Genomic DNA, 23,991 nt, shown 5'->3' with positions numbered 1-23,991 from the left:
TTTTTTTTTTTTTTTTTTTTTTTTTTTAAATTACATTTAAACATAAGAAAGGATTTTATCTCCAAACCCTTTTGAGCTATGGAGGCAGTGGAACCTGGAACGACCATAACCAGCCGGCTCAAAAACCTCCTCCGGTCACCTTCGATTAAACTGAGGAGACAGAAGCTGGGAGCAAAGAAGGAAGACATAGGGAGCAAGGTATGTTTTAGTACGCGTGTGTGAGACACGGTGTATTCTCCACATGGCATTGACCTATTGTCTCAGTAAACATGTTCTCTAGGGGTATTTGACCGATCAGTCTGGAGGTCTTCATGCATTTAAATATGTTGTACATCGCTGCAGAATGTGATGGTGCTATACAAGGCTTTTAGTGCACCATAATAAATACAGTTTCCAAAGTGTGAACAGGGGATGCTGTATTACGAGTAGTCTAGAAGTTTATTTTATTTATTTAGGAAATGTTTAACCAGGAGGAATGCATTGAAGTTGCTCTCATTTGTCCAGGAGGGCATTGACATGTACAGTTATGGTTAATAGAATGGCATTGTTACGCTAAATATAAATAAATATTTTGGTGCTTGTTTATAAGGGCTGTGAGATTTTACTGAGCCTTTGTAGTTCCATTAGTCTTCTGGTTTTTTTTTTTGTTTTTTTTCCTCTCTTGTATATGGCTGCCACATGTGCTGGGAGACTGTGTCTTGTATCCACTTCCTCTTTCCTCATACTGAAGTCTGTTTCTTATTGGTTGTTTTTTTTTTTTCCATCGCATAACCAGAAAATTGTTTTGTTTTTCCTTTTAGATTTAAGGCCTTTATCATTTGCCAGCAAAATGTATTATTTCTGATAGCAAAGCCCATGTATATTCACAGCCTCGGTTTTTGACACAGACCTTCAGATTGAAATATTCAGTGTTTTCCTATTCAAAACCTAATCTACTTGTGGCACAAGGAACACTGATGTGCGTGCAAGATCCAGAATGAAGTGGAGGTCTTTCCCTAGAATCCAGGTTCCCCTCACACTTCCTTTAAAGATTACTTTAACAGAGGTGGTCAGGTGTTTGACCAGCGGTTCTGCTCGTTCTCTGTGGAGAGTAACAATATTATTTGTAATTGTTTATGTTAAAAAGCAACTAGTTTACATGTTTAGACAAGTTTCCACAAGCATTCTTATCAAGAAAGGATTAGGTAACCATAGTGGAAAAGGCTATAGAATGCCGTTCCATTGGAAACATTGACACACTGTGTGAAGAACAATAGAGCGACCGTTCATGTTTACGCAAACGTTTGGCCGCCTTAATATCAGTCACAAAGGTGTATGCACTTGGAGCGTGCTTTGTGTGATTTATTGACACATTAGATGACATATTACAAGTAAAATAACCCTTTTTATAACTCTGGAAAACATTAAATATTATATTAACAGAAGATCACATTGTGATACTCAGCCACTTTTTGTTTTAAGATGTGTGATGGCAGGCAGTGCGTGACTTTCTTATCACTTCAGGAATCTAGAAGAATATATCTTTAGGAACCTGTTTTCTGTTCTTTCTACACACATTATTGTGAGCCACGCTCGCTCACTCTTATACATGCCTAGGAACTTCCCAACTAGCTTGAGCCCTCGCTCTTATGGTTTTAAGGGGGGGTTATTTGCCTAGCGAATGGTGGAGGTTGTCCCAGAATAGGATGGGCATCCATAAACACTACTTCTGTGACCTACAGTTTCCGTGTGAAACCCTGAGAGCTTCCAGGTATGTTCATAGCCCCCAAACATTGCGTTTCTAGGAAAGTGGGATAGAAGGAATGGATTGCCTCCTCCAGGCAATGGCTTTGCTTGGATTGTTATTGGTAGTAAGACTGATGAGCCCAGGGTGCATCTCTTCTAGAAGAAGAGGTCCATCCCACTAGTCCATTTTCATTGTTTGGACACCTAGCAGCACTTGGTAGATGCTGGTTTCTCTTGGGGTGAATGTTGGGCTCTCAACATGTCTTAACATTTAATGCCTGAAGTTCTATTGGGAGATTTTGCTAAGCATTCTGAATTATAAAGCCAACTTGAACCACTTTATATCTGACTGCCCCCTTTAACACTTATTTTTATTTTTTTTTCTATGTTAAACTTTGTGTTTTTATTTTCTTTAAAAACAGGAATTTTTGTAGAATGTTGTCTATTTTTAACTTTAGCTTTGTAAACTAGATCTACGTAGAACAGCTTAAACTAGAAAGCATTTTTGTTTAATCGGATAAGTGGAAGATGTTTTCTCCTAAATTTTACCCCGCGGAGCTCATAACATAAATACTGTTATAATTTTGGCAGCTCCCAGCTAAAATGTTCCAGGGCCTGCTGGGTAAACACCTTCTTTTTTTAATGAGCTGTAAACACTAAGTACCTCTGACAGTCTTCACTGGTCACAGTAATGTCTAGTTGACAAGAATAACACCTTCAATCAAATGTATAGAAGGAAAAAGTGTGGAGTTACCCTTGCTTGATGGGACACGTTTCTAAAACCCAAAGGAAATGGTAAATATAATTGCGGAAGTCTTGGGGTTATTTAGTGCCCCAGTAGAGAATGAATGGTTTTAAACCCCTTTTCTAATTTCATTTATTTACTGGGTATTGTATTATACCAGCTTATAGGTATATTACTGTAGTTGTGTCACCCTTCAACAAGCTGGTGTGTGTGGTTATGTGTCTGCAATCCCCTGTTCCACGTACCTAGGAAATGACTCAAAAAGCAGGTGTGTCTTGAAAGTGGCATAGGTGTATATTTTCAAGGGGCCGGGGAAGCGGGAATCCTTTGTTCTGTCTGTCCTAGCAAGAAGAGTTTTTAAAAGAAAATTATTGTTCTCTGGTGAGTCAGGACCAGAGACATGAAATGTGGATCTCTACTTTTATAATGGAGGTTTTTTATTTATTTTTTTACCCTACTTTGCGCCTACAATAGGACCCCTCATTTCTAGTTTTATAGTATTATTACTTATTGTTTTATATAGTGCCACTGTATTCTGCAGCACCATTTTGCTTTGTGCAGCTTTCCGTGCTGAATTCTGCTGGTCTCGCATGATCAGATCCCACGATCTTCCGAGATTTAGCTGAAGAAACCTGGGTTCGGTAAACAGACGCCAAATGCTCTGACAAGAACAGCCTTTGTGTCTCAGGATAAGGTGTTCATCTTCTGATGTAAGCACACTCGCGCTTACTCCTCTGACACACTCTCTCTCTCGATCCCGAGGTCATATATATATTGAGGCTGAATCACAGCAAGATAACTCGCTCAGTGCTTTGCAATGTGTTTGACTCTGAAGCTCCTTTTAACTCTTTAGTGCCAATGCAGGAAAACGGTAACAGAACAAAATAGTGTATTCTATACACTGAGAAATAACGGTTGAGATGTGAGTTGCTATGTCGCTCTTGTCCTGCAGTAATTCTCTAAGGGCTGCCGAGCGCTGGCAGGTGTCTAATATACACACTGGACTTTGCAAATATACACTTTTTTTGTGCGCACCCAAGGCCTGCTTCTTTAAACCAACGCCCACCAGTAACTTTTCCCATTTTGTGTCCTAAGTAGCTATGGTCAAACTGTCAGCTCATGGGTCGGTGCACCCCAGAGGCAAAAAAATATTATACGGCACTCGTTTCCATAGCACTTCTTACCATACAGACTTTTGAAGGATCTAACGACTTGTTTTCAGATCCGGACCCCACATTATATAAACACATCTCTGCTCTGTTATGTTGTGGATTGTTCGTGGTCTTTGTGAGTGTGAAGAAAAGGGAGATAAGTAGGACTAGAAATTGATTAGATAATGTTAACTCTGCCCCTGAGATGCAGATCTCCGCTTTAGTGATGTTGGCCTGTAAACTAAAACATGTCAAAAAAATAAATAAAAAAATAGCACAGATTGCAAAACAGAAATGACAAGCGGTCATTTTTATCAGGCACAGGGCAGAGCCCCATTTGTGTCTGAAGTCCATACTGCTGAGATATGATCTTGTATCCTGGCGCACTGACTTTTAAGGACGTATGGCGCATGGCTTAGCACAGTCATCCATAGTATAAATGGGCATGTTGGGGGAGGTCTTCCTTGTAAATGGCCCATTATGGAGCGGCACATCAAGGACCTTCATTGCCCTACACCTAGTTGGCCAAGGTCGGGATACACTGCTGAGTTTAATAATTAGTATATTTTAGATATGTTAAGTCTTAGTTGTGAGAGTTCTCCTTTAAGGATTCCAGTGTGGCTCCTCCTTTTGTATGTTCTGTGTTTTAATCCTTTAAATGTCCCAATGACCTATAGATGATAAATCTTATCATGTAGACCAGGGTTTTAATAGAAAGTTGCCAAATTGGATACCATGAATTTACAGAGGGTCAATGATACAACTTAGAAGTGTGTGTGTGTGTAATTCAGGTCACTTACATGCTGTTTGAGGTTTGCCATTTATTTCTCAGCCCAACATGGAGAAGAGGACATGATTTAGGCTTTCATTTGCGTTCGGTGGGAGTGCAGCCCGTCACGTTGCTGGGCAAACAAATCTACACGCGCTTCATATGGGTTTTATCTGGCCGCTCTCCTTGGATTCGCTATCAGCAATTGGCTTTAATTAGGAAATCTGCACACGCTGAGTCTGTCATCTCTTGCATTAAATGGATGTATTCCTTCAGGAGTATCAAGGGTCCATTTGTGATTTAAATGTATTGGATTACCGGCTTTGTAAATGGGGTGAGCAGGATCATTCTTAATTAAATAAACCTTTTAGTTAGTGACAGAGACAGCTGGGTTTTTCTTGCTAACTGCGTAGGAAAAGACGTATGTTCTGCTCTGTCCCAAATTATTCTCAGTTGGATGCGGACCTGTAGAAAGTTCTCCGGTTCAAACAAATGCAGAAGGCTTAAAGAGGCCATTCTCCTGCTCAGCCCTTCATGTTCCGATATGACCTTGTCTGGGGACTTGAGCTGACCTCAAAACTACTATCTTTTTAATATGGTCTTTTTAAATGCGACAACATATTTCTGCTAATGGTCAGGTCAGTCCCTGAAAAGGTAAGGATATGACTTGCTGGTGACCAGCTAGTCATAACTAGGGCAGATTAAATGAGAAACATTTGGTGAGGAATAAGAACTAGTCGGCCTATCTAGTCTACTAATTTTTTCTGTAAAGACTCTCCTTAGTCATTAGTCTTGTCTTGGGTTCAGGATAGCTTAATTCCTATCCTGTGCATATTTAAATTCTTGCTGTATTAACTCCTACCTTTTTTGCTGGGAGGCTGTTCCCTTTATCTACTACCCTCTAAGTAAAGCAAAAACTTCCTTACGTACATGTAAACCCCTGACCCCTTCTGTTTTTAGGTTGCAGTCTCTTAACATTTTTTCTCTTTGGTACTTAAGCTTCTGGTGAGGATAGTGATTATGATGGAATTACACAACTAGATGTGAAGGCTGATTTTGTAAAGATAGAACCTCCCTTACTCTACAGTTGCCCTTTGAGTTTTTGTCCATGACAAAGCATTGTCCTAAATGAAATGAAAATTGTAGTAAATGTTTATGAACACTTTGACTTTCCTGGGCATTTCATTTGTAACTTGGATGACATAGTGGTTCAGCAATAGTTTAAATTCTGTATGCGCTCGTTACTTTTATTGCCTCCAAGAAGCACCATCCTGTGTGAATTGACCAGCGACAATCAGTGCTTTGTGATTTATGGATTTAATTGTGTGTATTCTGCTGCACCAACAAATTACCCCAAACTAGCTGATTAAATAATGCAGGGCTTGACAAATTTGTTGTGAATCTAGGCGCCAGGTAAAAAAGTTAGGAGCCAGGATTTTTTTAAACTAACAGTTGGTCAGGAGCGATCAGGCAGCAGGGGGGTGTTGTGTCAGGTCCCCACACTCATGTGGAGACCAAAGAACCCTCTCCCCTGTCCCTGAAGCTGCCTCTGGCAGCTGGGACTCAATTGCGGGTCTATAGACCAGCCATTGCAGGGGGAGTCTCTGATGACTGCTGTAGGCTTCCATGCCTACAGAAGCCATCAAAGGGCTTGTGGGGGCTCGTTTTTGCTGTTGCAGCAGAGCCCAGTACAAAACGGGAATTAACCCCTAAATGCCGCGGCATTGAAGGGGTTAACGCTGCACTGTCGCTCTCATGGAGCGATCAGGCAGCTGGGGGGTGTTGGGTCAGGTCCCCACACTTGTGTGGGGACCCAATCAACACACAACCCCCTTCCCTGAAGCTGCCTGTGGCAGCTGAAAACACGATTGCTGGTTTTGCAGCAACCGCGTTTTCAGCCTACAGGCTCACTCCGTGGGAGTGATCTCAGGCTCGGGGGCGGGCTCTGAGTGGCTGTGCTGTCTGCCCAGACTCCTGGGCAGACAGCAGCAGCAGCGCCCCCGTGTGGTGACTCAGCCTCTTACATCCACAATTTTTTCTGGATGTAAGAGGCTGACAAAATCTAGGCGCCAGGACAAAATTCTCTGTCGCCATGGCGACCTGGCGCTTGGGATTTGTCGAGCCCTGAAATAATGTATTGGATCTCTTTACTTCTCCTTTCACAGTATTGTGCAAAGCTGTGCAGCTGGTATGATTGCTAGTTTGTACAGTTGGCTTTTGCTCCTGGGTTGCTTATGGGCCCTACATGGTGTCCTCCATAGGGTTAAGATTGAGAAGAACTGTATACTGATGAGGCCTATGCTGTGGCACCTGCACACGTATAATGCGGATTATAGTACAGAAAATCTGGAATGCCAAAGGCTGCATCACTGTCCCTAATGTCCCATTAAGCTCTTGCTCAGGCCCTGACCAGCACAAAGCTCGGTGCTTTCTTTAAAAATGGAGCACCTGATATCCCTGACAAATTCAGTGTAATGCTGTTTGGGCGGCAAAGATGGCACTGTGGGAAGCGGGTGAAATGTTAGTTGGTGAAGTTGGGGGCCCAAGAAGTGGTGGGGTTCCCATATAAAGTGGGTGTGGCTAGAAGTGTTGATTAAGGGGAGGAGTTGGCAATATAGCCACACCCATGTAGGGGCACCAAAGAAATGACTGCACCATGGCTCGGCTGGCCCTTGGTCAGGCACCCCTTGAGTGTAGCCAAAAACAAGCCAGAGATTCATGGGCACGTGAGCATTCACGTTAAACATTTTGGAAGGGCTCTTTAACTCTTCATTACGCAGTCCCAACCAAACTTATATTGCAGAGCAAAATCCTTCGAATTGCAAAGTGAAGTAAGGGTGTCATGAGTAACTCATATAATGTAGTGGATGCATGGAAAGGTGACCCAGCAGAGGTGGTTAGTTTCTTTGTTTAAGCATTCCATGAGTTAATCTGATGTTGACTTAAACATGTTTCTTTGTGCATGCCCTCTGTCTCTGTTCTGGCTAGAGGTGTCATCTTCCCAAAGGACCCCTGTGGTGATTCATGGCCTAACAGATAAGGATCCTTAGTTATAGGAATTCCATTCCTATCTTAAGTGGAGGGGTTTCCATCACCTTTACCCCATCATAACTTATTGCAGGGCTTGACAAATTTGTTGTGACTCTAGGCGCCAGGTAAAAAAGTTAGGAGCCAGGATTTTTTTAAACTAACAGTTGGTCAGGAGTGATCTGATCATCATCAGCCCCTTACTAAACTCACAGCATTTGACCTGGAAGCACCCTGGACTTTCAGGTCAGTGCTGTTTTTTTTTTTAATTATTTTTTTTAACCCTTTCAATGCTGATGTTCCATTGGAGCACAGCATTGACTGATATTTAGCCCCCACAAGCTTGTGGGGACAAATGTTAACCCCTGCAATGCCATGAATGTCATACACAATTGTGGCATTGAAGGGGTTAACGCTGCACTGTCGCTCTCAGGGAGCGATCAGGCAGCAGGGGGGGGTGTTGGGGCTGCTCTCCACACTCATGGGGAGACCAAATAACCCTCTCCCCTGTCCCTGAAGCTGCCTCTGGCAGCTGGGACTCAATTGCTGGTCTATAGACCAGCCATTGCAGGGGGAGTCTCTGATGACTGCTGTAGGCTTCCATGCCTACAGAAGCCATCAAAGGGCTTGTGGGGGCTCGTTTTTGCTGTTGCTGGTCAGCCTGGGCTTCCAGGCAGACCAGCAGCAGCAGAGCCCCTTACAAAACGGGAATTAACCCCTAAATGCCGCGATCGCTGCATTGAAGGGGTTAACGCTGCCCTGTCGCTCTCATGGAGCGATCAGGCAGCAGGGGGGTGTTGGGTCAGGTCCCCACACTTGTGCAGTGACCAACACAATGCAGCGACCTCAAAGCAGAACTCCATGATATACTCTGATCGGAACAACATCATAAGAACCATCTGGACTTAAGGAGTTCCCACAGGCCTACTTATTGGAGAAACTCGTGAGTGAGGGTCCTGTGTTTAAGTCCCATTGCTGTTAAGAACTGTCTGCTGTTTTACTTTTATTTTGTATGTCTTGTTTTTTGTAATTCTGGCACTGTGTAATCTTTGTCTTTTTGTTATTAAAATATTCATAATCTAAGTCTGTCTTTGGGCTCTAGTATCGATATCCACAAACCCTAAGAGAGGATAACACGTTACCATATTGTTATTGAGTTCTACTGGATATACCGTATTGGCCCGAATATAGGCCGCACTTTTTTCCCCCACTTTAAGTCTTTAAAGTGGGGGTGTGGCCTATATTCGGGGTCTAGCGGGGGCAGCGGGGTTAGGATACAGATCCCCCGCAGCGGTGCAGGGGACCTGCATCCTACTGTCTGATACGCTCAGACAGCCTCCCCTGCCAGCACTTTCCACGGGGGGGAGTACCGGCACGGGAGGTTGTCTAAGCGCATCGCACGGACGTTCACCGGCAGCGGCGATGCGCCGTTGCCGGTGAACGTGCGCACGATGCATTCTAACCCCCCCGACTTACCAGGGCAGACTCCCGGGTGTCTTGCAGGGCCGGCGGAAGACATCTACGCAATACGCGTATACAAATACCGGTACCGGCACTTCCGCTGAGTGCCGGCACCGGGAGTTGTATACACGATGTGCATAGATGTCCCCCTCCGGCCCCGTAAGACACCCAGGAGTCTGCTCTGGTAAGTCGGGGGGGGGGGGAGGACAGAGTGGCAGCATATCGCGGGGAGGACAGAGTGGCAGCGTATCTCGAGGGGGGGGGAGGACAGAGTGGCAGCGTATCTCGAGGGGGGGGAGGACAGAGTGGCAGCGTATCTCGAGGGGGGGGGAGAGGACAGAGTGGTAGCGTATCTCGAGGGGGGGGACAGAGTGGCAGCGTATCTCGAGGGGGGGAGGACAGAGTGGCAGCGTATCTCGAGGGGGGGGAGAGGACAGAGTGGCAGCGTATCTCGAGGGGGGGGAGGACAGAGTGGCAGCGTATCTCGAGGGGGGGGAGGACAGAGTGGCAGCGTATCTCGAGGGGGGTGAGGACAGAGTGGCAGCGTATCTCGAGGGGGGTGAGGACAGAGTGGCAGCATATCTCGGGGAGGGGGAGAGGACAGTGGCAGCATATCTCGCAGGGGGAGGACAGAGTGGGAGCATATCTCGGGGGGGGGGACAGAGTGGCAGCATGTTTTTTGGTGCTTTTTTAAAGAAAAAAAATTTTTCTTTAAAAAAAGCACAAAACTTTTAGGGTGCGGCCTATATACGGGGGCGGCCTATATCCGAGCCAATACGGTATATATATGTTGTTGGCCTGGGGTGCTATTAACCCCTTCATGCCCACGCCCTCCACACAGTCACGGCTTGGCAAGTAGTCCTGACCGTGACAAGGGGAGTTAAAACTGCAACGGTAACTGCAACTTTCCACTTAATTGAAAACCCCTTCAGAGCTGCTCCTGATATCGCCGCTTATGCAGATCGATTAGGGAACATTAAGTACAGTGACACTTCAAGATGAGAACAGCCAAGAAAGTTTTCTGCAGACTGGCGCCAACATGAAACAGGGTTTTACATAACACTTTCGTTTAAAAGGAAAAAGAAAAAATATATATATATTTAACCACCCGCAGCAAGGTTTAAAATATCGCTCACAAAAAATGTAAGTGTACAGTTTGTGTGAAAACAGACATCTTAATAGTTTTATTCTTATATAACTGGGTATAATCTGAATGCATGTTCTCAACACATTTCCTTCTGCTGGATTTAACATGACATGCGGGGTCACCCATGCCGGTGCAGAGTGTTTCAGTAAAAATCATGTGGGATCTGCAATGGAAGTCCTGTGTTGAAGCAGCACATATCTCTGGTCTATGATTCTGCTTGCAGAAGCACGACAGTGTCTAAAAAGCATGATTGTCCCACAAAAATAGGACAGTTGGGAGGTATGTTGCTATACTCTCAGCTACTGAATTCTGGCTCCTTTCACGGCATATGCAGTCTTTGTGAATGGGTATTCTGCCTCTAACATGTGAGATGATCGAAGTATCGGCACTATGTGATTACATAGTAGCAAGGCCTTTAATAAGAAAACCAAAGATATATACCGGTAGTTTTTGTAGAGTTTTGTATGCCCACACACTCTGGTTGCCATAGAATTTTGTTTCTGTTTATTATGTTTTGTTTATGTTCAGAAGTTGTATTTTTTTTTTTCTTTTCTGTTTATTGTCTAGGATCATCTTGTTCAAAAACATGAGCCTGGAGCTGTTCCACCATGAACACAGCATTACATGTGGTTTTCATGCCTCTCTCAAGAACTAACTTGCCTGCTGTCATCTTATCTAAACACGAATTCTCTTCTTTAAAGCACTGGCCCTCCCTCCTCCCTTCTGAACAGGCTCTGATTGCCAATAATCTCTGCGTAGATAGACTGAAGAAGATGAAAGATGCTGTTCCACAGGACTCTGTAGGATTATCGAAGCATTTAGGTGCCTTCAGATGGTGACACTTCCCTTACTATTTAATTCATTGTAATCCAAGCCGGGTGAAGTTTTCCTCTTGTTAAGTTTAGGGCAGTATCTGCCTTGCCCCTTCTCGCTTTGTACGATAGTATTGCAAAGTAATTACTGCAAGCCAAAATACTCTGTACAGTTTTGGTAATAAAATGCCTGCCTTAAATAGACAAAAAGAAGATAAAAAAACGCCCTGCACACGGGCTCTTAAAATCTTCGTGGATTTATAACTTTCATAGTTAACTCTTTGCAATCTATCTGAGCACTTTTATGTAGCAAAGAAGGTTTAAAGAACATGTAACACAAATAATACAATAGGAGGACTCAACCTTAAAAGCATAAAAGGCATCAAAATTCAGATTCCCAGATTATCTAAAGCATAAATATTGGGGATTCTGTCGCACTATACGGCCATATATCTGAGTGAATGCTGAACCTAGTGTAACTACTGGGGTATTGAGCCATTTAAAAAGCAAGTGTCACCTATAGGAATATTTATTTTTAATCATAGTATTGCATTACACTTTTATAAAGCAGATTGCGTACCGCTATAACAATAGGAGAGAAAACATTTACGACCTCAGAATAGATTAATTGGTCTGCATAACATCAGTCAAGACAGTCCCACTAAAGAATAGAAGAATGTACTTTAAAATGCATTCTTAAAAAAAAAAAAAAACTTACTTACCTGGTGTGTGTGTGTGTGTGTGTGTGTGTATACACACACACACACACACACACACACACACACACACACACACACACACACACACACACACCCTTGGAGCGGCAACTACCCTCCTTCCTTCTTCATAGTCTGATGACTCTTGCTGCTGATTGGCTGCTTGAGACAACCAGTGGCATGAAAGGAATTCCCATATAAATTGATTGGAGGGCTTTCTGTAATGCTGCCGGAGCCCTGGAAATGTAAAGGGAACTATTGGTTATCATATGCATTAAAGTGCATATGATTACCGGATTGTGTCTTTAAGCCATTTTCTACCTTGTGTGAAAATGTCACCTTTTACATTAAACTGGGGGGAGGGATTTATCCAGCTCAGGTTAGGAGTCAGCGCCAGAATTATCAATTTGTTCTATTAAAGTTAACTAGAAAATTCAATTCAAACATTAGGTACATGGTGAACGTACGTGTGTGTGTGTGTGATTTTTATTGGGGTTTATATCTAATCAATAAATGTATATTAAGCATAGATGTCTATATATTATTACATGGTAGTTTTTAGGTAGATTACTGTACCATGGCGTATTATTGATCTAAGTACTACACACACACACACACACACACACACACGCACACACGCACACACACACACACGCGCGCGTACTCTCTGAACGTTAGCACAGCCCTGTCTTCGCTGCAGCTTGCACTGTGTGAGCTGCTGACATAGTACTGCAGGCTTGCATAACCTGCGTTGCACAACCCCTCGCGTAACTCCTGTTACACGACCCCGGTTGGTCTTAGTACACCCCTGAGATCTGTAGGAAAAGGTTGAGAGACTGGTATTGTCCTTCAGCATCTCAGTAATCCTGCAGATCTTGAGAACTTGTGTTCATTTGTTTCCTCAAACAGTAAACCTTATTGTATCGAGTGACAGAGATTAGCATTCCGCGTCTGACACTTTGCGTTCCATACGTTGCATCAACACAAGTTGATTTCCTCCAGACTGACAATAACTAATCTGCCTGGACAGCTGCTGGTCACACAGCAGACGATGTAACTACACTGTTACTCATTTGCGGCATTGCGAAGCTCCCCCAAAGGGGAATCCAAGGTTCAAGCCAGTTTGGTGGTACTTCCCCTAGTCAATTACATTTCTACAATTATTAGGGACACTTATACTACTGTTTCATCATAATTAAAGAAGAATATTACTCTTCTGTCGTTTTTATTTTGAGATTCAGAAGGACAGTTTTAAATGCATTCTGATTTGGTGAGGGTTTCGGGTACATTGGGGTACAGCTTAGAACATTCAGCCCTAACAGCTGTCCTCCATAGTGGTCAGACAGCTTCTTGGTGGCAGGCAAGCATTCATTAAAACGAGCGCTCTTGTTGCACATGCTCAGGGATTCTAAATAGATCCAGGCCCACAGCATTCCCTTTTTCAGCATTGGAGACTGGAGGGAAGTACACTCACTGGCCGCTTTATTAAGTACACCTGTTCAATTGCTTGTTAACACGAATAGCTAATCGGACAATCACATGGCAGCAGCTCAATGCATTTAGGCATGTAGACATGGTCAAGACAACTTGTTGAAGTTCAAACCGAGCATCAGAATAGGGATGAAAGGGGATTTAAGTGACTTTGAACGTGGCGTGGTTGTTGGTGCCGGACAGGCTGGTCTGTGTGTTTCAGAAACTGCTGACCCTGGAGACGCACAACTGTCTCCAGGGTTCGAAAAAGAGAAAATATCCAGTGAGCGGCAGTTGTGTGGATGGAAATGCATTGTTGATGTCAGAGGAGAATGGGCAGACTGGTTCAAGATGACAGGCAACAGTAACTCAAATTACCACTTGTTACATCCAAAGCATGCAGAATACCATCTCTGAACCCACAACACGTCAAACCTTAAATCAGATGGGCTAGATCAGTAGAAGACCACACCGGATGCTACTACTGTCAGCTAAGAACAGGAAACCGAGGCTATAACTCGCACAGGCTCACCAAAATTGGACAATGGAAGACTGGAAGAACGTTGCCTGGTCTGATGAATCTCGATTCCAGCTGCTACATTCAGATGGCAGGGTCGGACTTTGGCGTAAACAACATGAAAGCATGGATCCATCCTGCCTTCTATCGATGGTTCAGGCTGCTGGTGGTGTAATGGTGTGGGGGACATTTTCTTGGCACACTTCGGGCCCCTTAGTACCAATTGAGCATCGTTTAAACCCGACCTACCTGAGTGTTGTTGCTGAGCATGTCCATCCCTTTATGACCACAGTGTACCCATCTTCTGATGGCTACTTCCAGCAGGATAATGTACCGTGTCACAAAGCTCACATCATCTCAAACTGGTTTCTTGAACATGACTATGAGTTCGCTGAACTCCAATGGCCTCCACAGTCACCAGATCTCAATCCAATAGAGCACCTTTAGGATGTGGTAGAACCCTTTTTTCCCCCCCAATTCACTTTTTTTTTTTTTTTTGCATGTTTGACCCTTTCTAGGACAAATTCTGTCAAACTAAACAATGCATCCAACCTTGTTTGTACAGAGTTTGACCTTGGCAACCCCTGTATGATTACAATTGTATCACTTACAATTCAATATTTTCTTAGCTGATTGTAACACAGAAGGACTTCAGCATCGCTTTTAATTAGATCCTCAAATATCAAAACAAACTATTTTTAATAAGAATGCTTTACTTCTGCTCAGATGGAGCAGTACTGCTTCTCCAGGAGATGTTGGTGTACTTTGCTCCAACATTGCAGCTGATCCTGGCAAGCAGAGGCATTTCTGGACCTTTTCCTGTCAAGAACAATAAATTCCCAGCTGAGTGGGTGGACGCTGGCACCCCCTCGGCTGGCACCATGTCTCCCCAAGGATTCTTGATGTGTGTTACGCAATATTTTGTTTTCTGTGGGAAAGAAGTGGCTACTGAGGACGTGTCTTATTTAGACCTGGAAAAATATCCCGGAGGAGGTTTGCATGGGTCAGGTTTTATTTCCCACTGTGTCTCCTTGCCTTTAATGTTAGGGGGATGTATTTTTTTAACATTTTAATTGTAATTTAAAATAAGATATGCAATGTCCCAATACGGGATGCTTCTTAACAGCTGCAGATCTCCTATTTCAGTATTTATTTATTTATTTTTTGAGGTATTAACTGACAACTAGGCCACAAGACCCCAAAAGGTTGGCACCTTTGCCTTTTCTACTATATTGATGCTGTGTCCTGGCACAAAGGAGATGGAGAACTACACAGTGGTGTACATACAGGCTCGTTTTTGCTTTTTTACCCTTCCATTTCTTCTGCCTTTAGGCACTGATTACCTGTAGATTGTAAACTGCCATTCCCATCTTTTATGTACCTGTCCTGGTGCCAGAGAACACAGGCAGCGCCCTAAAAGAATCCTGCTCTCCTCCTATCCTAGTAATTACACGGATACGTTCCAGCGCAGAAACTAAGCGTGAACACATTTAAAACCTTGCCGATCTAGACATGAGAAAAATTCCTGTAAAGTTGATGGCGAGGGCATGCCAGCTCGTTTGACCCTATAGGATGTGTAGGTTTGGTTTTTCTACCCGTAAGGTATTATATGTGCACCCTGCATCAGATGCGAATAACGTGATATCTGGCTGCACCAAACCGAATTATGTTGATCAAACCAGAAAACGTCACCTTGGCAGTGAATGTAGTAAGAAACTGGGAGACCACCAAGCTTTCAGCTGTTAAGTTCAGGATCTTTGTGGTAAGGAGGAAGTGGCAAGAGGAAATCCTGAGTATAAAAACTACGTTTAATGGAATATAATTTCGTCCGATCCTTTTTTATTTTCATTTACTGAAAACAACTATTTTTCCAGAATCTCCTCTATCCACGCACACGTGGGACCAATCACTAGCCGCGCTATTTTACAAATCTGTGTGCCTTGTAGAATTTAGCCTGTATACACACACAGGTGTCTGATTATAGATAGATATAGATCTTTATATAGATGATATATTTATTCCCCCCCCATATGAAAATAGAGGGTTTTGATGTACGCAGTCAGTGTCTTTGTCTACATGGTTGGGTCACAGCCTTGTCATGTTTCTTATGCGTGGGGACCATGCATCTTCTGTTCTGCTGGCAGACTCTCTTCCCATCTGTTGAGAGACAAATGAGTTATGAATATAGGTCAACTGGAATAGAAAACATTGCTGATTGTGGGGGGAGATGACCGCGTTACTACTCCAGTGTGGTGTAGCTGACCTTGTTTTTATTTGTTTCCCTGATGCTCTAAAAACCTTCCAGCAACAATTCAAACTGTTCAATAGCCGCCAATTCAGATCTAAGCAAGGGTGCGTTCATTTAGAAGTTTGACATTAATCAATGGAGCATAAATGTCCTCCTTTATGTGTCCTCTGCTGATGTGATGTACTGTGTAGCTGACCTCTCCTTTCTGACAGCTGCCTTTTAAAAATATTTATACCATTATTCTGTACCAGACTGGGGTTTATTCACTAAACCATGAGTTTATAGGCCAAGTCAATGTTTCCATTCTCTTCACAATTTTTTTTTTCTTTTTTTATCCCGGCTGTCCTAGCAAATGTCTTCATTATCGGGACTGCCAGCAGCTTTTGTAAGCACTGTGTCTTGCAATGTGCAAGTGGATTCCATGGAAAGAATACTCATGTCAGCGGCCACACATTGCATTGTAGAGTTGTATGAGATTGCATGCATTTTAATTTCCTGGAATGTTGGTCATAAAAAAAAAAAAGAAAATACTGAATGCTATGCAAATAAGTTTAGCAATGCCTCTAAAATGATGTGATTGTTATTAATGAGATTCGGAAGAAGTCTATGTTTTGAGTAGACGTGTGACGGCCAATGATACTGTGTATAAGGTTGCGTTCCAGGTGTTTTGCAAAATCTAAGTTTCTCCCATCAGGATCCCATCGTATGGAGTGCATTTTGTTTCTGGGTATTAGTTCATGTCTGCTCAGTGCAGCGTCCATTGGAATGTGTTTATGGGGTATGTTATTCCCCAGCGTGGCCTCTTACACGGGTGCAGGTCTTCTGATCTAGAACAGATGTGGTCTGATGTTTTTGTACACTGTGGCATGCCAGCCTTCAGGTTTAGCGATACACCATGGTTATACCTCTGCATCTTCACAATACCACACGGTTTCCAGGAAGGACCTCAGGACGTGTCTTGAGCTAATTGAATAATTATGCACGGTGTAGAGCATGTTTGAATTAGAATGATGTATATTGGATACTTTGGGTATATACACAAGTGGGGTCTTAACACTATGTAATGTGAATACAGTGGCCCTCGCTGTACACTGGTGTTCTTAGATATTCTTAGAAATACCTCTGTATTATCGGCCCATGACCATTCTGAGGCATCTCATCTGGTGTAAGGCTACAGTAGCTCCCATTTCAGTAAGTTGCCCCTCCTCACACACAGCAGAATGCTTCTGTCGTGGTAAAAGTTTTTGATGTTTCTGTTGGGTTGACTTTTTTTAATTTTTATTTTATTTGTTTGTTTTATTAGTGGAGGACCTAATCATAATAAGAAGGTATATTGATAATGATGCCACCTAGTCACAGGATGACCTCATTAGGTTCATTATGTTGGCTGATGTAAGCAAAAAGCCATTTATGTAGAACATGTTTGTTTTATTCCGCATGTATCAGTGACTGTTCTCTTTGATGACTTCGTCCACTCGCTGCTGGACATGACCTAATATATGTTGTTGGCCTTTGTGGTTGTTCATAGGCCGTTTCATTGAATGGTTTTCTGCACTCAGTGTTTCCTTTATCTTGGTGGCTCTGTTTTATTTAAAGCTTCTGTCTCTTGAAAAGGGGCAATGCCTTCAACAATAAGTAAACATTTAAAGACTGCCTGTAAGGTCCAGAAACCTTTTTTACCGTACCTTTTTTGGCAGGCTTTAAGACCCTTATATTTCCCACATCTTCTGCTGAGATAATGAAATAAGGTGGTGGGAAACAGAAAATAGGAAGTGGCATATATATATAAGTCCCCAAAATAGGTAAAATGTTTTGTTCCAGACCGGTTAGGTAGTAATTCATAAAATTATTTTATAGTAGCCCCTGTGGACATGAAATGTTTCTCCAGTAAAACCCAAATAATGACTCCATGCACCCCCTTAATATTTACTATGGTTATTATGGCTGAGATCCAAAGAAAGGCACAGCATTCCATAGTATAAATGGGAAGATCTCCCCAGTTGGCCCGTTGAACAGGGGGGCACTGGGATGGCTAAACTGTGCAATATGGTCATCTGCCCAATTACTGCCGTACAGGATTGCATTGGCATCAGCTAGAATAAGAGATTGACTGCTGTCTACAGCAATGTTAGATGTTTGCATCAAAAGCCCTACTGCAGCAACCATTAACACTTGATTTTGTGTACTGTATTCATTGTTTGTGTGAAACTCCCCCCCCCCTTATCCGTCCTGTTTGCTTTCTGGTAGAAACCTTAAACCTTGTGCTATTTATTTGTCTGACAGGTGATGTTAGAGAAGGTCCTTGGAATCACCGTGTCAGCTGGAAGAGGACTATCTTGTGACCCCAAAACTGGCCTTGTTGCGTACCCAGCTGGGTGAGTCACTCATTTACAACTTTTATTAGCAAAAAAAAAACAGTCACGCCATATTTTTATAAAGTGACATTGCTTGTAAATGAATGCTTGGGCTGTAAATTAATTATTTAATTCATAAATGTCCTGAATGAACTTGTAGACTATTCTAAATGCCTCCAGTTGCCAGTATGATAGCGTAAATGTGTATGATAAATATAATTTTTAAAATGCAAGACTGACCCATCAAGGAGAGGTGTATATTTTGGACGAGATTGTTTCACATACTCTTTATTTGTTGGTGTGGTGTGCATGGAAATAAAATAGTAAACGTTCTGCCGGGAACTTTGGACAAGCATTATCTCTTCTTCTTAAAACCATCTTCTAAAAAAAAATGCAGAATAAAGGACAAAAAATGTACTGTGCTTTTTATTGCTTGTTTCTTAAGTTGTCAACCTAATTATTCCTGAAACAGGTGTTCTGTAAGAATGGGCAACCACAAACTGGATTGCTCTATTTTTCTGCCTTCAGGTAGACTATACAAAGGTTCCCTCCCCCACATTCCTTTTAATTAGCACACTTTACCCTACCCACTATCTAATTATCCGTAGTGTATTTCAAGAGCAACACCCAGGCTCCTCTCTAGGGGGGCATACAGCTGTTTTAGAGGCTGTAATGGGAAAGACTGGTTTTGTCTGTTGCTAGATGGTTCTTAGACTACCGGGAAACTAACCGAGTGGGTGCACTTGTCTAGTGCACTAGTCCCTTCCTTTTAATTAGTTTGTACTCAGTGTTCTTCAGTTTTTCACTTCTCCTTTTCTATGTTTCTATATTTTAAACTAAATGACTTCTGCAAGGCCGATTTTCATACATATAAATAACAATCAATCATGTGCATACCCTGGAGAATGGTATCTAACGTCCATTTTTCAGAATCTGCACGATTATTATTCCTTGGGATCTCTTCCCTTGTGTTAAGTTGCTCATTGTTCTTGATTGGCTGAGGCAGCCTTTTTAAGGGTAAGCAAGACGCAGAGAGAGAACTTGGGTTAGATAATCCTGGCTTTGTCCCAGGCTGTCTCCAATCTCCACTTCCACAAGTGAGTTACACTAATACACAAAGCACAAGCTACAGGTAGTTTCAATAAATGAATATTCATATGCTAAGATATATGGCCGCAGTTCTCCTGTAGTAAGGGGTAGCTTCTTAGATGTTGGTGTGTCCACCGTAATGGTCAGCAAGCTATTGTATACTCCCTGAATGAAGTATTTCTTCCATGATCAGTAAGGCCGCAAACTAACACCTCAAATAACATGTCTATGCAAGAAAACCATTCCATGTCCTTTACTTTACATTATATTTTGTCATAAGGCATCATTTTAAAAAGAAAAGCTAGAAATCATAAGCAGCTTATTAGCTAAAGTTGTCTGAAATGGACAGTGCATCCATAGCTCCCTTTTTTTTTTTTTTTTTTTTTTTTTTTTTTTTTTTTTTTGCATGCATCCTCTGATCTGTACATGCACTCTCTTGTCTCAAAATACTGTGAATACTAATTGGTATAAAGTATGGACCAACAGAACCAGACAATGCCATCCACTTTTTAAATGACCCAGTTTACAACGATCAGATAATGAGACGCTTCACAATAATAAGTAACTAGTGTGGGCTAACATTATCCTGAATGTGTGTCTATTCTTTTGTTTCGCTTTCATAATGTGAATATCTGTTCAGGCCGCCGCGTACAGCTTCCTGTCTTTAGGGATGTTGAATGTGCAACGTTTACTGACTATTATACCATACTTCAAATTGTGAGTGGGCAGATGGTCCACGCATTCCCACAAAGTACTTTCATATGCATTCTTCTTTAGTGGGCTGTCGGGAACAGTAAAATAATACCGTAACTTGGATATGGCAGGACGACAATATAAAGACTGACCATTTGCGTTCTTTTAAGCTGCTCAAAATCCCTTACAACAGCAAACACTTCTTAATCGGTGTAAAATCTTGTAACTTTGTAAATCGCAGTACGTGCCTATATACACTGTAATCTGTATCATAGCTATTTTGAGGCAGGTGCGCAATACAATAAATTGGAAATACATATTGCAGAGGATGCACTTAATCTGTGCATCCTTTCCAGCGTTGTCCCAAACATTGAATGGATTGAAACTGATAAAGGGAGCACGGCAAGGATCCATTCATCATGGACATTTTGTGACGGATAACATTAGGTGGAACTGCAAATAGAACACAACAAATTCTTCACCCCTCACTCTGGTTCCCTTGCCCTCTCCTGGTGTGACTGCAGCTGCTGGAGCAGAGTTGACCTCAAATTAGTTGACTGACTGCTAAAATGCTCTAAACTAAGAAAGAAGAGTTTGATCAAGAAAATATGACCATGAGCCTCCTATGGTGTCAGCTTTTTGACTGCACCTGTGAATAGTAATAAGTGTCTGGATATTTACGAGGCTTACAAACTGCCATTGGCAAGCTGTAAAAATCTGTTATGCGTGTTTGTCTTTTCTCTCTATGGGCTATTTGTTTTTATTTCTTACAGTTGTGCAGATTGATTGTAGTTTTTGTTTTGACTCCAGTTGTAATGTCCAAAGGAAGGAAGCCCGTTCCCCTGTGTGGTGTTTGAAGTTGGGGATGCTGGCTCCTGCGCTGTGTAATTAGTGCCAGGAACTGTGTCTTTTTGTGACCAAACGAACCTGTCGCCAAATAGCTTTCTGTGTACAAAAGCCTACCTATATGTTTTTTTTTTGAATATTTCTTATTTTATGATATTATCATGTCAATAAACTTGATATGGAAATTTTGGGGCACAACAAAGGTGACCTTTACTTCTATATGTAAAACAAGGCTACATACGTTTCAGAAGATGCAGAATAATACAGAAAGTTCCTAACTAGTACCATTACCATTAAGGCTAAACAAAGTGGTCACCATGATGGGATGGCGGTTGCCAAATCCGCAGGGTATCAAGGGTTACCCTCGTTCTGAGAGGTGAAATCTTAATTTTTTTTTTTATATATATATATACATTAAACATGATTTGAAGTATTTACTGCACCCTCTTCCCCATCCGGTAGGTAATTATAATAATCCACTCTTTATTCTAGTTCAGGTTGTGTCTAGCCCTGTCCATACATGGAATTCAGCAATTTATGACTTCTACGGAATTGTGATACAAACGTTTCCCAAAATCTCAGCTTGAACCTCTTTCATGTTCTCATGCTGTCACTATAATTGCTTGTTATTCTTCAACAGAAAAGTTGCTACAATAATCACCCCTCAAAAAACCCAAAACCTTTATAAATATAATTGTTATTCAGTTACATATTAAATATAACAGCAAATTCTTACCAAACTCTTTGCCCAATAATGGCTGCTGTTCAGTGACTTGATAAAATATACATTTAAAAAGGGAAGGCTACTGGCCTCTTTGCTAGCATGCCAAAATTACAGTTATCCGTGTTAACGAATCGACCTCCATGATGGGTGTAACTGGAGAATGGCCAGGGCCGAGAGAAGTGGTGTTTATACCCAGAATCCCAGGTGTATCTCATGCGGCATATATACACCCCTTGTGTTTTTACATGCATTTGTAAGTATAAACTAGAACATATAATTTGAACCAAATTATATACACATCCTGTAGGAGTGGTTCTACACAACCTGCTATTAAGTAGAATTTATACATATTGTTTAATTCATTTTATATGTAATAGTTGCTTATTTTTGTATTGACACCCCATAACATTAGAACAGTCTGAACTTTTGCCCTCTGTCCTTTCCTGGAAGCCATTGTGCGCTCCTCCACGAGTCTTGTGCTTATGAGCTTTTCTCCAACAAGAATGGCCCAGGTGACCCTGCATTAAGGAGAAACTCACATGTTGTGGCATCCGAAGCATCTCTACCCTGCTCCTCCATGCACAACGTAGGCTTCAGGTGGGACCTAAGCCTGTGATCAAAACTGACCTGGCAGAGAAAGTTATCCACTATGTGAAAGCAGGGCTGGACTAATCCTTTCAGGCAGGAAGCTGTGGCTATTGCAGCTCCGAATTGGAAGTATATTCGTAATGGTGAAATACGCAAGTATATGAATTTTCATTTAATTGCTTAAACACCCTTTTACTATGAAACTAGGATAACAAACCCAATGGACATCTGTTGGTGTGCAACATAACCATTCTTTAGGAACGAATTTCTGCTGTGTACAATGTGTAATATGGGTCAGTGCTTGCCAGCCACTCATTGAAAGTGTCGCTTCCATTCACTGCCGAGATGTGTAATATGTTTAGCGTGAATTTTTGCGATGTTTACATGTAAAATAGTATATGCTTGTGATCGACAACCTAATTCAGTATTACTCTGTTTTCTAACTCTTGGTAAGAACCCATTGTTATAACGTTTAAGTCATTAGTTGCACATCCTTTCAGCCAAAGCCATGCAGGGGAAGGAACAGAATAACCGGCCCTTGGACCCCTCAACACTCACAGCACTTGTGCAATGCTAGAGTTACATGGCCGGACGGAGAAATCCTCTTGGGTTGCAGGTATTACTGGGTTGGGGGACCCACTGGAAGAACCTTAGGGCTCCTTTATTATTAAAGACAACACTGCTTACAGACCGCATTGTTGGCCGCATTACTCAAATGAAAGCCAGAAAGCAACATGTGGAGTGAAATCATGATGTGCAGGTCTCTTAAAACCACAGTCGGTAATCTATTTCTGCGCTCACACATTCATGTTTTCAGTTCTTTTTTTCTCCGCAGATTTTGTATTCAAGCTAGTGGCTTAATGTCTAGAATAAAGTTACCTTTTTACCCACGTGTTATTATGTATATCAGCATTTTTTATTCTATCTTTCTAAAGTCTATATAATATATATATATTTGTTTGCAGCTTTCAGAATGCAGAATAACATTGGTACTGGAATACGGGGCCTGTTGTGATGTAAGGGGTTAATAGTGATTGTGCGTCAGCTGGATCGGGTTTCTGTTCTGGTTCTACATGAGATTTGTCAGCCTTTAAGGAGGTGATAGCAGAGTGTGTCAGAGCGCAGGCAGCCAGGAGCGCTGCACGCCAGACATCTGTGCTGCACTCTTAACTCCTTCGGCAAATAAACAATTTATCCTGCATTCTACCTCGTGTCCTGGTAAAACTTCATGTCCTCACAAGTCCAGGGCTGGCAGCATTCCACTAGTGGGAAACGTTGCAGGGATCGGCTGCAGGAGCTGTGTTATCGGTTCTGCATTATGGATGCATAATTATCTTATTTTAAACTTTCATATTTAGGGCTCATGATGCTTGGATAGGATTTGCAACAGTGGACAGTATCTATGTCATCAGAGAATTTTAGCAGACCCTCCACGTTTAGCTGTGGTCTTAACAGATATAAATGTAGCTGACACGTTGTTCCAGCGGGTTATCAGAAAAAAAAATGTATTACTTTTTTTATGCATGAAAGATAGGTGATTGGTTATGAAACATATCTTGGCTAAGAACTGATCTCAACAATTATTTTGGATTATTATAACCTGCATATATACAACATAATATATTCTACCCTAAAGGAAACTAGACCCATCATGATGTATGAAGCATGACTTTCCAACCATTGTGGCAGTTCTTGCTACGCAGATTATTTATTATTATTATTATAATTATCCTTAAAGCGCCAACATACTATGCAGAGCTGTACAACTTAGAGATGGAGTAGATAACAATATACCTTTACACATACAGACACAACAGGAGTAAAGCGTTGGCCTTCTTTTTTCTATTTTGGCCATTTTTTTGCATCGAGCGTCAGTTGTTACTCCGGTGCCCCAGATGGTGAATTGTTG

The 23,991-nt window shown here is 42.1% G+C and overlaps 1 protein-coding gene across 2 annotated transcripts in view; it reads left to right on the top strand.

Annotated features, from left to right (window-relative positions):
• The first annotated feature begins 47 nt into the window (after window positions 1-47).
• MAPKBP1 (mitogen-activated protein kinase binding protein 1) overlaps window positions 48-23,991 on the top strand; it is a 59,301-nt gene continuing 35,357 nt past the window's right edge. For both annotated transcript variants that reach the window (XM_053474681.1, XM_053474680.1), the window contains exons 1-2: window positions 48-198; window positions 18,072-18,163. In XM_053474681.1, coding sequence (XP_053330656.1) covers window positions 79-198; window positions 18,072-18,163 — 212 coding nt within the window. In that variant the 5' untranslated portion in view covers window positions 48-78. The remainder of the gene's footprint in view (window positions 199-18,071; window positions 18,164-23,991) is intronic.

This window comes from Spea bombifrons, chromosome 9 (assembly GCF_027358695.1).
Source record: "Spea bombifrons isolate aSpeBom1 chromosome 9, aSpeBom1.2.pri, whole genome shotgun sequence".
NCBI classification, from domain to species: Eukaryota; Metazoa; Chordata; class Amphibia; order Anura; family Pelobatidae; genus Spea; species Spea bombifrons.
This window is presented reverse-complemented; position numbering and strand designations above follow the sequence as displayed.